We start from the raw sequence: 15683 nt of genomic DNA, 5'->3' as shown, positions 1-15683 counted from the left end.
AAAAAGGTTCGGTGTACTGTCTAGTGGGTCCACATGACCCAACTCCCAATGTTAAAGTGGCTAGGATAGCACAAGGGTTACACCCAGCAAAAAAAAAAAATCATAAATATATTAACCTTATTTTGCCACTATCTGCTTTGAAATGCAAAACCTCACAGTTCATTCACGTTGGTCTAAATAAAAAATTATATATAAGATTCGAGATTGAAAAAGGTGCTGTACATTTTATTTTTTTTAATCTCAGTTTTGAAATAGGAAAACATCTAAATTGGCTGCAAAAAAAATTGATTAAACTTAAACATAAATAAAAAGAAAATACATTGTACACTAATCAAAAAACAGGAAAAGATATAGACATGAGTATCCAGTATCTGAGACTAATGAGAAACTACTGCATTTTTCTTCAGCACTGAACGTCACTAATCATTTGGGCGATGAGACGTAGAAAAAGAAGAAGAAAAATCCCAGGATGGGCTTCTTTTATTTTTAAAGATCTATCCAGACTCAACTATTTTAGCTGCAGTTCATGGATGCTGAGAGTACTTGGCGGAGCGAGGCTGCTCATTAAAATTGTCGGAGATTATCTCACCAACCACATCGTCTGAGGCTGCAGTGGGCTAAATGCTGCAGACTGCTGTGATCCTGCGTCTCTCTCTGAGGAGATCAGCTGGATGACCGGGTCACCCTCAGTTTCCAAGTGTACTTTTTCGTGTTTTATGATTGTTGCCATGGACACGGAGGATGAGAACCTCCCCGTCATGTGATTTTCTGATGCCCTCATGTGTAAAACCAATTATTTCACATAGCTTCTGTTTAAATCAATATGAAAAAAGAGTTAGTGTTGGAAAAACAAAATATCCAATTCTTGACCCTCCCTGGATGAACTGAGTCAACATTGTTTACCAGTCTTCTGACTCTCAGAATGTGGTAAAACAACTGAAACTATCTCTTTTTTTACAGTTTATGTTTGTGCAGCAAATTTGGAGTGAAAAGCTTCACTCCAGCAGTAAAGTTACTCTGCTGAAGTCATCATTTATTCATAATGTTAGAGATGGGAAAGCTCTTCCATGAAGTTGCCTGGAGTGTGAAAAACTGATGAAGTTGAAAACTGTTTCAAACACTGGCCGTGTTTGTTTTGTCCTGCAGGCAAACTGATTCTCGTCTTTCTCCCACTGATGATCAAGATGATGGGAGAAAAAAAAACGGCTGAAATATAATCTGCAGAGAAAAGACTGGTATAATGCATAAAGTTTTTTATTATCTGAAAAAAGCAGTGAACGGGGGATCTTATCGGTTTAAGAGCACAACCTACATAGTGCTATGGTTTGTGCTCGTATAACTTGATTATCTAAATATTTTGGGAAGTGGTTTGGAACTGAGCTCACACTGGTGCTTTCCTGCTCACTTTAATCATCCAGGAGATGCCCACATGTGAGAGCTGCTCAAATGATGAGCCATCAGTCAATGGCTTCAGCTAAGTCCCAAAACACTAATAGTCAACTTAGAAAGCCTTTTGCATTAATGATGTCTTCGGTGTGAAGTGAAGTGGTGGGGATCTGGGCATAATTCCTTCAGCTTGAAGGAGTTGAAGTGACTGCTTGAGAAAACGCTAAGAAGACTGAAGTCATAAAGACATGGATGACATGTTCACTGAAAAGCTCTGATTATGAAAGCACGGGATTATACATAAAAATGAAGAGATTTACAATTTCTATTAAATGCTTTCAAGGAATGGCTTTGAGCAGCCATTTTGGTTTTAAACCATGTATCACTTATTGTTATGGCTCAATTCAAGCCACATAATGTTTGTAGCAGTTAGACTAGTTAGGAAAAGGTTTACCAAAATGTTACGGTATGGTTACACCAGGTATGTGACGCATATTCAGCACATTCAGCACACGGTGTTCACACTGGACAAGCAGGGAGGGGCTTTTTCTACTGTTTAATATGTACAGTATGTCGGCCACCTACAGCTGGAAGAGGTGAAATGTCAAAGTAGTGCAAATATTGCAAATATTGCTCCAGGCTTTTTCTTTCACAGCTCCATTCCAATATAAGAAAGATTTGGTGTAACTATGGTGCACAGGGGTTCTGTCCTCTTTTCTCATCTACTTTTACTCTCCTTTTCTCCTCTATTCTTGATCATTTATTTATCATTTAGTTCTCCATGCCTCTGTTTGGTGCAGTGTGATTCATGTACTGTCCCTCTATCCCACTCCCCTTCAGGTGAGTGGGAGCACGTCCAGATTCCATTTTGCTCATCCATGCTCCTGTACCTGACCATGTACTTCGTCTCTGACTTGCCTCTACCACTGCTCCTACACCTGGTTGTGGATCCTGTCTCCGGCTCGTCTCGCGCCCCCAGCCATCCCCCAACTCCATCTGGATGAAGATAATTTGCTGGACTTTAAATATGTAGTTGTAGCGTTTGATGAGATAATTCTTTCTATGAGTTCTGGTACATTGCCTGTCCGTCCTGGGGGAGGATCCCTCCTTCATGTGGGCACCCCTCAGGTTTCTTAGTTTTTTTCCGGATTCCAGTTTTTTAGGACTTTTACCTTACCGCAAACGGGGGTCTACGGGCAGGGATGCCAGTTTAGTTTAATCTGTTTAGTTAAAGTTTTAGTATCATCCCATTGAATTCTACGCATTTATGATCCTTTTTGATTGTCTGTTTACCTTACAATTACTGGTACAAAGCCCACTGAGACAACTATTGTTGTGTATTTGGGCTATATACATAAAACTGAATTTAATTGAAATCATTGAATAAAAAAAGGACACTAATCTAGCCACAGGGGTTGCAAATCTAGCCACAGGGGTTGCAAGCCAGTAACTTCTGTGCCGGTCCCAAGCCCGGATAAATAGAGAGGGTTGCGTCAGGAAGGGCATCCGGCGTAAAAATTGCCAAAATAACCATGCGAATCATCCACAACACTTTAGACATACCGGATCGGTCGAGGCCCGGGTTAACAACGACCGCCACCGATGCTGTTAACCTACAGGGTGTCGGTGGAAATTTGACTACTGTTGGTGGAAGAAAGAGGGGAGGCAGAAGGGTCCGTGGCCAGAGAGAGAAGGGAAAAGGCAGGAACATAGGTTTGAGAATAGGGACTCTTAACGTTGGCACAATGACAGGGAAAGGCAGAGAGCTGGCAGACATGATGGAGAGAAGGAAGGTAGATGTACTGTGTGTGCAGGAGACAAGGTGGAAGGGCAGCAAGGCACGTAGTATTGGAGGAGGATACAAACTGTTCTATCATGGTGTTGATAGGAAGAGAAACGGGGTAGGAGTGATTCTGAAGGGGGAGTTTGTAAACAGTGTTCTAGAGGTGAAAAGAGTCTCAGACAGGATGATGAGCCTAAAGTTAGAAATTGAAGGGGTGATGGTGAATGTAGTCAGTGGGTATGCGCCACAGGTTGGCTGTGAGTTAGAAGTGAAGGAGAGATTCTGGAGTGAGTTGGATGAGGTCATAGAGAGTTTTCCCAGAGGAGAGAGAGTTGTTATTGGAGCAGACTTTAATGGGCATGTTGGTGAGGGCAACAGAGGTGATGAGGAGGTGATGGGCAGGTTTGGTGTGAAGGAAAGGAATCTGGAGGGACAGATGGTGGTGGACTTCGCGAAGAGGATGGAAATGGCTGTAGTCAACACTTACTTCCAGAAGAGAGAGGAACATAGAGTGACATACAGAAGTGGAGGTAGGAGTACTCAGGTGGACTACATCCTATGTAGACGAGGTCATTTGAGAGAGGTTAATGACTGCAAAGTGGTGGTAGGAGAGAGTGTAGCCAGACAGCACCGCATGGTGGTGTGTAAGATGACTCTGGAGGTCAGGAAGAAGAAGAGAGGGAAAACAGAAAAGAAGACCAAGTGGTGGAAGCTACAGAATGAAGAAACTTGTGAGGAATTTAGGCAGAAGTTGAGGCAGGTCCTGGGTGGTCAGGATGAGCTTCCAGAGGACTGGGAAACTACAGCAGAGATTATCAGGGAAACAGGTAGGAAGGTGCTAGGTGTGTCATCTGGAAAGAGGAAAGACGGTAAAGACACTTGGTGGTGGAATGAGGAAGTACAGGAATGCGTCCAGAGGAAGAGGTTGGCTAAAAGGAAGTGGGATGTAGAAAGGACTGAGGAAGGTAGACAGGAGTACAAGGAAGCGCAGCGTAAAGTGAAGAGAGAGGTGGCAAAGGCCAAACAGAAAGCTTACGATGAGCTATATGACAGGTTAGACACAAAGGAAGGAGAGAAGGACTTGTACAGGCTAGCCAGACAGAGAGACAGAGATGGGAAGGACGTGCAACAGATAAGGGTGATTAAGGACAGAGATGGAAAGGTGCTAACAACCCAAGAGAGTGTACAGAAAAGATGGAAGGAGTATTTTGAGGAGCTGATGAACGAGGAAAATGACAGGGAAAGAAGGGAGGAAGATGTGGTTGTTGTGGAGCAGGAAGTAGCAGAGATTGGAAAGGATGAGGTTAGGAAGGCTCTGAAAAGGATGAAGAGCGGAAAGGCCGTTGGTCCTGATGACGTACCTGTGAAGGTATGGAAGTGCCTAGGAGAGACAGCAGTGGAATTTCTAACAAGGTTGTTCAATAGGATTTTAGAGAGTGAGAAGATGCCTGAGGAATGGAGGAGAAGCGTTCTGGTCCCAATCTTTAAGAACAAGGGTGACACGCAGAACTGCAGCAACTATAGAGGAATAAAGTTGATGAGCCACACAATGAAGCTGTGGGAAAGAGTAGTGGAAGCCAGGCTTAGGAAGAAGGTGGAGATTTGTGAGCAGCAGTATGGTTTCATGCCCCGTAAGAGCACCACTGATGCCATTTTTGCTTTGAGAATGTTGATGGAAAAGTACAGAGACATCAGAGGGACGGCTCATGTTGCCTGTGTCAGCGACAAAGTCAGAGAAGCCAGACTGAGATGGTTTGGACATGTTCAGAGGAGGGATAGTGGATATATTGGTAGAAGGATGTTGGAGATGGAGCTGCCTGGCAGGAGGGCAAGAGGACGGCCAAAGAGGAGATACATGGATGTCTTAACAGAGGACATGAAGTTGGCTAATGTTAGGGTAGAAGATGTCCATGATAGAGTGAGGTGGAGGACGATGATTCGCTGTGGCGACCCCTGATGGGAAAAGCCGAAAGAGAAAGAAGAAGAAGAAGAATAAAAAAAGGACACCATGCTACCAAATCCGAGTTCCTGACTTGTTAACTTTCCACTTTTTGTGCATAGAACCCAAAAATGGTCTTGAAATGTCCATAGCTACGCATAAACGCAAAAACCCGAAACAGGGATTTATGTTATCATCAATTTTTTATTGAAAAGTGGTGAAGGACGATGTGAACATAGCTATACAGTACACAAATTTAAATATAGAAACACCTTTCTTTATCTTAACAGAATGCTGCAAAAATGTGAAAATAACAGAAAGTTTACTTTTTAAAATGTTTCCATTTTTGGCAATCAATGCCAGGTTGTTTGCCACATTAAAATAGAAGACTGGCCAAATTAAGATACTTTATTAATTATTTATTTTATTTATTATTCATTGTGTGCGTTGCAGCATTATAACTTTGTAGATTTAGAAAGAGGTCGGCAAAACGAACATATCTTTGACATTTGCAGATTAAATTACGTAGGCAGTTTCAACCTAGACAATCTGAGACACAAAAGGGAAAAATATTAACTTTGATGAGGACAAGTTTTCAGAACTTTGCTTGAAGAGAAGCCCAGAGGGTAATATTGTATTTCCTCCTTTAGTTATCAGAAATGAATGGCTGGCACAGCTGAGACCAGCTCTTATCAGCCTCTTTGTTTTTATCAGCAGAAGTGTGGCGACGTCCTGAAGCTCATATGAAACTGTCCGCTGAAAATTAATGTTCAATTAATATTCTTTAAAACGGAGTCAGAGTAAAGTTCCTGTGATGTTTCGGAAGAACTTTCAGTTGAAGGAATGAGGCACATGCTCCAGTGATAAAAAAGTAAAAAGGGAAGGGGAATCTGAGTTACATAATCCCAAGACTCCCATTAAAAAGTCAGATACACCAAACGTGGAGCTATTTTAGCCGTTACGTAGTGCTTGTATTCCTTTTTGCTTGCATAATTATTCCCCAAGCATTATCTGCATCATTTAGTTTTCTATACACTTTGTAGGAAAATCAGGAACACACCATCTTATCATAAACACACACACATTGATTGCTTCTGCAGCAGCTAGACTGAACCTCCAAGCTACATGTGGTGCAGGACTCTCTGTTCTGTGCTCCGCTTCTGTCTAGCTTTTGCAGGGGAAAGCCCTGGTGTTCTGCGGCTAAAAGCCCCACCATGCAATGAATAATGAATACAGATTCCCCACGCAGGCCTAGTTCAAAGGCATGCTGCTAGTCCATGCATAAAGCAACAAGAAGTACAACTCTATGTTAATGGCCCTCAGTTCCAGAGGCTGGACTGAGCTTACTGAGCCATGCGAAGAATGCAGAGACCAGGACAAAGATGCAGACAGGAATTACTTGAGCATTTGCAGGAGTCAAGATAAAAGTGGACACAAGGAGCACTCTCACACATATAGACACACATGAACAAACAGTCTCAGAAAGTAGTGGATGCAGAAGAGGTCAGAAAGGAATGCTGGACATTTCATTGATGCAGTGATGCCAATGACCCCTCGGAAAATGCAGGACTTTGGACAGGGTGTCAGAAGAGATCACGGTGCATGTAGAACTCAACTCTGTACTTGTTACTGTTGCGCAGCCTCACCAGTAATACATTTCACAATTTTAAATCTATTCAGACACATTTCTCTTTTTGTCTACTTTAATATCTTGCATTGCTCTCAGTGTGCAGACATTCTCTCAGTGTTAATGTGTGCCATTTTGCCATTTTCCTGATTACACTGAAAACAAAAGAGCTAGTTATCAACAAAGGAAGCAGCTCTGCTTACGAGCCAGTAAAAAAAACATGTTTTTCTGGCGGCATCTGAGAAACAAAAAGGAAAAAAAAACTAAAGTTCTTCAGGGAAAGAACAGCATGTGTTTACACTTTCCTTTTTTTTTCTTTTGGTATCATATATGTCTTACTGTACTCCTGCTTCTGCAAAATTCCTGCAGCATTTCTTGTATTTAAATCCCCATCTTTCATATTTTGCTCATTTCGCCTGACTGTAAGTCTTTGCCACTCCATTTTATTTCCTCCTGTTAGTCACTGTTTTGTCAGTGTCAAGGGCTTAAGGGACTAGGATTAGGAACATTTCTCACAATCTCAAAGCAGCCAGAGGGAAAAGTGACAGACCAACAAGCTTGGAGGACCTGAAATGAGACGTTTGTGTGCTGCTGCTCAGAATGATTAATTTACACAGTTGAAAAAAAAGACACAGTTGACGTTTTTCTGTCTGTTCTCACTGTAGCAGTGGATGGAGAAGTACTCTAAAACAAATACAGCCTGTGCAGAATGATAAAATGCTGTGCAAATATCAGTTTTCTAAAATTATAGTGTGGTAAAATAAAAGTGTGCAGAATTGTCTGCACTGATTTTTACATGAGATTTGGATTTCATTAAGGTTGGTTTTTGGATTTTCAAATCATGAAGAATAAAACTAAACACATCAGAAAAGTTGTCAAGTAATGACTTTACCTCGGTAGTTTTAAAAGCTTCACAAAAAGGCCTTTGCAGAAAACAGTATTAAATTGATTTGCATCTCATTACATTTATTTGGTGATGTAGGACAATTAATTTTGGCTGTCATTTTGGAGACCCTTTACTTTTGTTTGTTTGAACTAAATGCTGTCTCATAATTTTATAAATATAGTTGCATTTTTCATAATTATGGTCTGAAGGTTAAAAAAAAGGTTAATTGAGCATATTTTTTAATAATGACCCTGCTAAAGTTGCTTCTTTCAAAAAACCATAATAAATCCAAGGCGTTGATTTCAGGAAACACTGGACTTCAATAAACCAAGGAGACCACAGGGGGGCGCTTCATCAGAACCCAGCACACGTTTATGGTCTTTGTGTTCACGCAGTGAATCACGTCAGTCTCTGCTGTTTTATTCTGTCAAAAGGGGCACTGAAGCCTCTTAAAATGATCGAAATGCTTAAATAGTGTTCTTACTTGTGAAGCCGAAGAACCTTTTTTGATGCCAACAGATTTTACACAAAGCAGCAGTGGATACAGTTTATCTTTTTCCACATATAGCATGGTTTTTTTAAAAAAAATTTCAAGTGACTAAAAGTTTCCTAAAAAATTTGAGACTATCTTTGAAAGGACAAATTTCCCTAATGGAATTATTTTCAAAACAAAGTAAATACTTGGTTTATACAATTTTCACTATAAGTCTGAAAAAAGTTTTCTGCAACACTAAAGAGCAACTAGTGTTTCATGTGACTTTGAACTGTTGTAAACCTTTAGTCAGCACTATTTGTTTGTTTATTGAAAGTGCAAGAAAAGAAACAGACCTCATTAAAGTGAGCCACATCCCCACAGTTCTCTGCAACACGGCTACAGAGGGGGAGACCTGGAAGACAAGAGGAAGGAACCGATAAAAGATAAGATATTTGCAAAGTAAACATAGAACACATCACAGGTGTTATCTATTGGTTGCGAAAAAGTTAAACTGAGAAACAAAGAATCCAACCAATTTTGGTGCTTTCTATTAACAACAATTGAGGCTAATTGAGAAATATTGAAAGAAATAAAAAAAACAACAACATTTTTTTACCACGTTCCTGTGGTATTTTTCTAATGATTAAGGAGATGTTTAAGGACATTTCTGAGTATTTCTTTATTCACATCTGAGTGAATCAGGAAACAACAGACAATATGTGATGAAAATGATGTCATTGAAGATTTTAGACAATTGATCTTTTTTTATTAAATCATATGTACTCTTCAGTATTCTTTAAAAATCTATTATTTAAAATTCAAATAAAATTGATCACTTAAATAAAAGCCATGTTAGTATTCAAACTTTTTTAATTTTTTAAATAAATAACTTAACAAAAGCATTTCCATATTATATTTATGCTTTTTTTGGCCACTTAAAACATCTTTTAACTGACTGTCCTGCAGTGTTTGGTCCTCTGGTAAATACTAAGCCCATTTTGTGTTGTCAGGGTTGCAGAAAAAAAAAAAAGAAAAGACAAAACTTCTATAATTTTTCCAGAAGAAATGAAATGTAAAGAACTGAACTAAAACCTAAAACCTGGAGAAAGAGAAATACATTAAAATGAGGTGGCATGATGGTAGAGCAGAACTAAAATACTTGCACTAAATAATGTAGATGAACGCTAATTTTAGTTCTGTTTCTCTGTACTAAAGTAATGTAGGACTCTTGAGTAAATGTCAGTGTCACAGACATTTAATAGAATGGAAAATGGCCATGATGTCGTCTGGATTACATTAAAAACAAATTAACATTTTAACATCATAACAAAGAAACATCTGTGGAGCCACAGGAGACAAAGGAAATGAACAGACATAATATTACTCCATGACTCACTTGAAGAATACATTTGTATACATAGACATAGAACGAATTCATTAAGTCATTAAGACTAAGTCCTTGGTTCACATGTCTGTAGCTCCCTTTCTGCATGTGTGCTGCGGCCTCTGCTCACCTGGCTGCTTCCCAGCATGGTTCCACATGTATGTTCTGCTTTGTTGTGTTTGTTTGCTTTCTGCATGCAAAGCTTTATGTTCTTGAATATTGACACATCAGCAGAGCATGGTTGTTAATAAAACATCCTGTCAGATTGGCTTAGGTAATCATTTTAATAAGGAATATATTGATCCTGCCTGGGCTGTGATGACATAATTATAGTCAAACTAAAGGTTTGTGTTTAAGCTGACTTTAGATGAGGCCATTACTTCAAGATGAATTTAAGGAAAAATAAATCCTGGACAGATCATTTCTTAATTCTTATTATCATTACAAGTGTGCCATACAAAGCAATTTGTGGTAAAAAAAAAAAAAAAGTGAAAGAATAAAAAACAGGTACACAAACAGCGTAGCTGTCATGCTAGCATTTCTTGTGGGTTTAAAACAAATCCATTTTATGTAAGGTGCTCCACACCAAACCTAAGCAGCACTGATCAGCTGAGCTTTACAAGAAACAAAGAGAACACGGAGCAATTTGAAGCACTAAAATAATTGACCTAAAAAAGAAACAGAATAAATTTCTGAGGAGAAAAAAAAGAAGCACAACATAACTTTTTTGCTTTTTTCATGCATTTTTAGGAAAGAAGGAAAAAATAAGAAAAGCACACCTTGATTTAATAGGATTTAGTTTTACATTTTTAACAAGACCTAAAAAACGAAATTCACAATAACACAAAAACACAGGACATCACACACCATGCAAAAAATAAACTTTGATTTGTTATTTCTTATTACTAATATTTCCAGACTTTGTTTATTTTGTTCTGCAGCATGTTCATATTTGTGTAATTTTGACAGAATTTATTTTTATGAAGAGCACATTATTCTACGTTATTTAAGGTTCAATTTGATTTATTTTGAATTAATATTTATGTCTGTTTTTATTCATATTTTTGTTCAAAAAGTTATGTTTTATAGGTTTAAAAGTTTTAAAAGGTTATCTTTAGTGTGTTCAATAAATGTTTATCTTGTTCGGCCCAAAACCTAAAGCGTGTTTTGGATTTAGGCCCCCTGTATGACTGAGTTTGACCCCCCCTGTGTTACGAATTCATAACATTCATGTATTTTTTGTGTAAAATGGGCAAATAAAATAAGGGAACACAAAAGCATGTCATCAAATCGTACGTGTGTGCTGGGGGGGTTACTCGCCCAAGTAAGTTAGTGTAGAATCGCCAGTGAATGTAAAAACAAATATTTTTAGTTAAGCATAAGATGTGATGATGAAATAGGAAAGAATAAAATGTCACAATAGAAAGTTTTGGTATAATTTAGTTTCTGCTGGTTACAGTAATTGAACAGAAAGCATTCCTTAATGCATGTCTTCACTTTTTAAAATTAAATTAAGACACCAAAAGTGTCCTTATAAACTGTTAGTCATGTGACATTTGCCGTGTTAAAAGTGTACTTTTTTGAGAAACCAGTGAACCACAGAAGCACAACGACACACTTTACTTCAGTTTGTGAGTAAAAAATTGTATGCGTCTGCTAAAATATGCTATGCTAAAATAGGATGTCAAAAACTGATCAAAGCAAGGTTCATTCAGGAAAATATCAATACCAAAGCTTGAGTGAACTCAAGAAGAAAGTGCTTCAGGGATGTCAAAGTCAACAAACCATACCGCGTTTTGTTTTTTTAAACATGAAAAAATGATTAAAATACTAAATTTTGTGCATCCTATACCTCCTATATTAAGGCAAAAATAAAATGTGAGGGGTCTTCAATAGGATTTAATCTTTATATGAATCCCATCAACTAACATGCATAGTAGGCCTGCACAATATACCGCAATTTTATAGTTATCGCCACATTAAGCTGTGCAATATGCATACCGCAAAAGACGGCGAAAATCGCAATAAATGTTTACCTTAAATGTGCTAAAACAATCTCATGGCAGCTTGAAATATTGAAAAAATGAAATAAATCCCTTTATGCATTTAACAAATCGGAAGGACCCGTTTACGTTGTTGATCAATCAGATGAGCCCTTTTATTTTTGATGTTTGCCTCCTACGTCGACAAGGGTCAGTTGGAGTATAACTTTTAAACTGTTGCAATGAAATGGAAATGATGTTTTTGGTTGTTGTGGTATTTGTTTATATACCGCGAATCATATCGTTATCGCAATATTAATCACCAATATCGCACATCGCGAGTTTTCCTCATATCGTGCAGCCCTAATGCATTGCAATGAAATGTCATGAGCTGCTGGTTGGGACCCTCAAACTCTCATGCATGATGCAAATATACACAAAGTCCAGCGCAGATAAGAAAATTCAGCACAAAAGAGAAAGTGGAGCCACTAAGTCAATTTACAAAAACTGACATTGAGGAGTTACCTCAACGGAACAACTCAAAGCCAAGCATATGGTGCTGCTGCAGAAAATGTTTTTTTTTTGCTGGCTCTAGAGAATTTATAGGTAATTAAACCAAAAGCTTCAATAAACCGACATGAAACCATAAAAAGTCTGCTGATGGTTCAGGCATGTTAATGTTTTTACTTTGTTAATATCATAGCCTTTTAACCTCAAATTTTATATACTTTTACTATGCTTTAAGATCGCATGAACTCTGCCTGCCTTGGTTTTGGTGACAAACTTCTTTCTCTGCACACAGGAAATCTTAATCGCAAATCAGTCAGGAAACTGGAGAGAAAACACTTAAGCTTTTGTGGGGAACTCTCATCGAGCTTTCAAAAGAGCCCGGAAGTGAGCCAAAATAACAAATTGTGTTTAAGAAAATGTTGACAGGCCATTATGTTCTAATCAAAATGTAGGATATTTTGAGAAAACCAGAGAAAAAACCTCAAATCTTTGTAACTGAAAATGCTTATATTTTTTGTCTAAAGGAAGCAATAAACAGTTTTGACTCTAATATCTGGGAGTTTTAACTAAACATAAGGCCTTAAAGAGTCATAGTCTTAATAAAATAAGGAATATCAAGTCAAAAGCTTTATATTTCAATCCAATCTAGGTGGAGATCAGACAGTGAAAACTAACGTGAAAATTAACGTGAAAACTAACACAATTCTTGTGCCCTGCTGCTTTGAAGTGTCCACTGATGGAAGATTAAACTGTACTCTTTGGGCTCAGAGCTCAGAAAAGGTATTAAACAAAAAAAATACAATAACATAGGCTTTTTGTTGAGAGCATAAGCAGTTTGAATTTGCCTCAGGGCACAAAACATTGAAAGCTGTGGCACATTAAACAGTGAATAGACCTTGTCAAACCTTACTTTTTTTCAAACCATTGTTCACAAGTTTCTCTTAGAAGGTCTGCCATGTACCTTTAATGCTTTTATCATCTGTACAATAGATTATTGTAACTCCCTGCTTGCTGGTCTTCCAAAAAATATATATATATATACGGTATATTAAGAACCTTCAGCTTCTCCAGAATTCTGCTGCACAAATTCTTACTAGAAAACAAACTAACATCATCCTGATTTTAAGATCTGCATGTGTACAATAGATCCCCATATCTCAAGATTGGTTTTAAGATACTTATCAGTTTAAAATGTCTGAACGGTCTTACGCCTTTTTATCTGTCAGACCTTTTAGTAAAATTTGAACTTCATGGACTCCGAGATCCTCTGGCACTAGTCTGCTGACCTTTCTAACTGTAAAAACCAAAAGAGATTAAGAATAAAAGGAAAAAGAATTGCTCTTTGTGTTAAGTATGAAAAGTGCTATAAAAATAAAATTTATGTGATTGAAAGATTTGGAAATTATTGATTGCAAAGGGTTTAAAAACTTTCCAATATTTTTCAGACTTAAAATGATTTCTTCTTTTTTTAATTGTATTATTTTTTATGATTAGTTGTAGGCTAAAAACACGGAATTATAAAAAAATAAAAATAATAATAAACCAACACAAATGGAGAGAAAGCCACCTTTGTGCTTGCAGTTGATGCACAAAACAGCAGAACATCCCCTTTCTGAATATAATATCTCCATTTACGTAATTCAAGACCCAGAAAAAAAAATGACTGCAGTGCAGAGCTTAACAGAGAGCAGGTGGATGTGAATCCATTGCCCCCATCGGCACCTGGACTCATCTCAGACCAGCGGGACTCCACACCTAAGAGAACACTCTTCACTGTCCAGGGTGCTGAAAGGTGCATGCCTCCCTCTTCCTGTATCTGTGTGCATCTCTCACAAAAGAGAAGCTATAATATATTCATACATTTTTTAGCTGCATTTTCTTCCAAAATCCAATAGGCGCTAGTGGCTACTATACAGTCTAAAAATTCTGCAAGAAAAAAATAAAAACAACAATTTACTGTAAATCTGAGGCTGTAAATAAACCAGGATCACTGCAGCAACACAAACTAAAAAAAAATAAGAGCAATAATGGGGAATCGTTATTTTGTGTTTTTTTTAAAGAAAATTGAGAGTGACCGATAAAAAAAACAACAACAATTAAAGCTACAAGTAGCATTTAGCGGGCCCGAGCACGTGCGACCGCATGGCACGAGCGACCGCCCCGTGAGCAACGCCCTGCTCGAGCCATTCTCGTCGTTTTTTCTTGTCCATTCTGGAGCTCCAAGCTATTGTTAATACGACAGCAGCCTGGGGGGGGGGGGGGCTGTAATCTGTTGCCTTAAGGGACAAAGACTTTTGCATATAGCATGAAAAAAATTCAAGCAATGATGATAATTGCTATCACTGTCCCTAAGGATGAGAACAATAGAACTCATTCAATTTCCACTACAATGTCTAGATGAGTGTCAGCTATGTCTGATAACTTGGCCAATTAGCTGGACCGGGATCTTTCAAAGTGCAGGTGGTTAACGTCCAGTGTAATGAGTCTGTGGACGGCAACAGTACAGCATAGCTTTTGGTTTCCACAAGAGAAGAACTCCTGACACATCTGCCCTAACAGACAACTACAAGAGGAGTTGAAATGTATAACACGGTGAAGGAGTTTTTGTGCAGAAAAAGGTACAATTAGAAAAGCTGGTAGCAGTGACTGCAGATGGGACTCCTGCTATGATCAATAGACAAACAGGTTTCATCACTCACTGTAAAGCTGACCCAGACTTTCCAAAATGTCTGCATTACTGCTGCGTCATTCACCAGCAGGCCTTATGTGCAGAAGTGATTGGCTCTGGACATATAATGACTCTTATTCTGAAAATCGTAAACAACCTCAGCTGCAAAGCAAAACAGCACAGGATTTTTAAGGTGCTATTGGAGGAGATGTCTGTTGAATATGGTGAATATGAACATTGTGAATCTGAACTTGCATTCTTGACTGACATTACTGGAAAACTAAACCACTTGATCTGCGAGCTGCAAGAGAATGGCAAAACTATTTTTTTTTGACCAGCCTGCCTGAGCCAGTGTTTTTCTTGTGGGGATCTTTTCTGCCAGGGCTTGTCAGCTTGGTCAGTGGATGTTGCTGCAGTTGTCTCCCTTGCTGGGACAGCTGGAGTTAAACACAGCAGCTCACGGCTCTGAAGTGGACCCCGTTGCTGTCCCAGTCTGGATGGGCACTGTGGCGATGTTCCAATGGCCAGGCTGGCTCCTGGTATAAAGAGATTCCCAAATACCATTTCCTAACCGCAGAGCCAAGGATGTGTTTACATGTTTAGGTCAAAAATGTGATGGACAGCTTCATGTTGTCTAAACATGCCACCCTGTTATTAATCCAGTTGATATGGTTCTCCATCTGTGTCTAGGTGATAGAAAAGCCTTTTTTTTTATATTTACAGCTCTAAGCAAACAAACAGTTGTCTATATAAAAGAGCTTTTACAATTGTGCACTTTTAGCAGGTCTCTGAGTTCATGTGACCAATGTATGGTGGATTTTCACAGACCTTGTTTAAAACTGAAGGTGAGAGAGACTTAGAGAAATGGCTTCATTGTTCTGGAGTTCTTTGTTTCATCCACAGAAGAGTAGAATTGGTGATTGATTTTGAAAAGCTGCTGAAAAAAGTATCTTTTCAAATTGCAATTTCTAACTTGGGTTTTACATTTTGTGTTCCATTTTTTGTGCTTTATTTGGGAAGCATTTGTTATTTGTTTGGTGTTT

General features: G+C 38.5%; 1 protein-coding gene across 13 annotated transcripts in view; it reads right to left on the bottom strand.

Annotated features, from left to right (window-relative positions):
* LOC101155482 (otoferlin) overlaps positions 1 to 15683 on the bottom strand; it is a 77322-nt gene that overhangs the window by 54695 nt on the left and 6944 nt on the right. For all 13 annotated transcript variants that reach the window (XM_020714482.1, XM_020714489.1, XM_020714490.1 and 10 more), the window contains exon 2: positions 8450 to 8508. In XM_020714482.1, the coding sequence (XP_020570141.1) occupies positions 8450 to 8508 (59 nt within the window). The remainder of the gene's footprint in view (positions 1 to 8449; positions 8509 to 15683) is intronic.

This window comes from Oryzias latipes, chromosome 24, assembly GCF_002234675.1.
Source record: "Oryzias latipes chromosome 24, ASM223467v1".
Taxonomy (NCBI): domain Eukaryota; kingdom Metazoa; phylum Chordata; class Actinopteri; order Beloniformes; family Adrianichthyidae; genus Oryzias; species Oryzias latipes.
The sequence above is the reverse complement of the archived record's forward strand: the minus strand, read 5'-3'. Positions and strand labels throughout refer to the sequence as shown.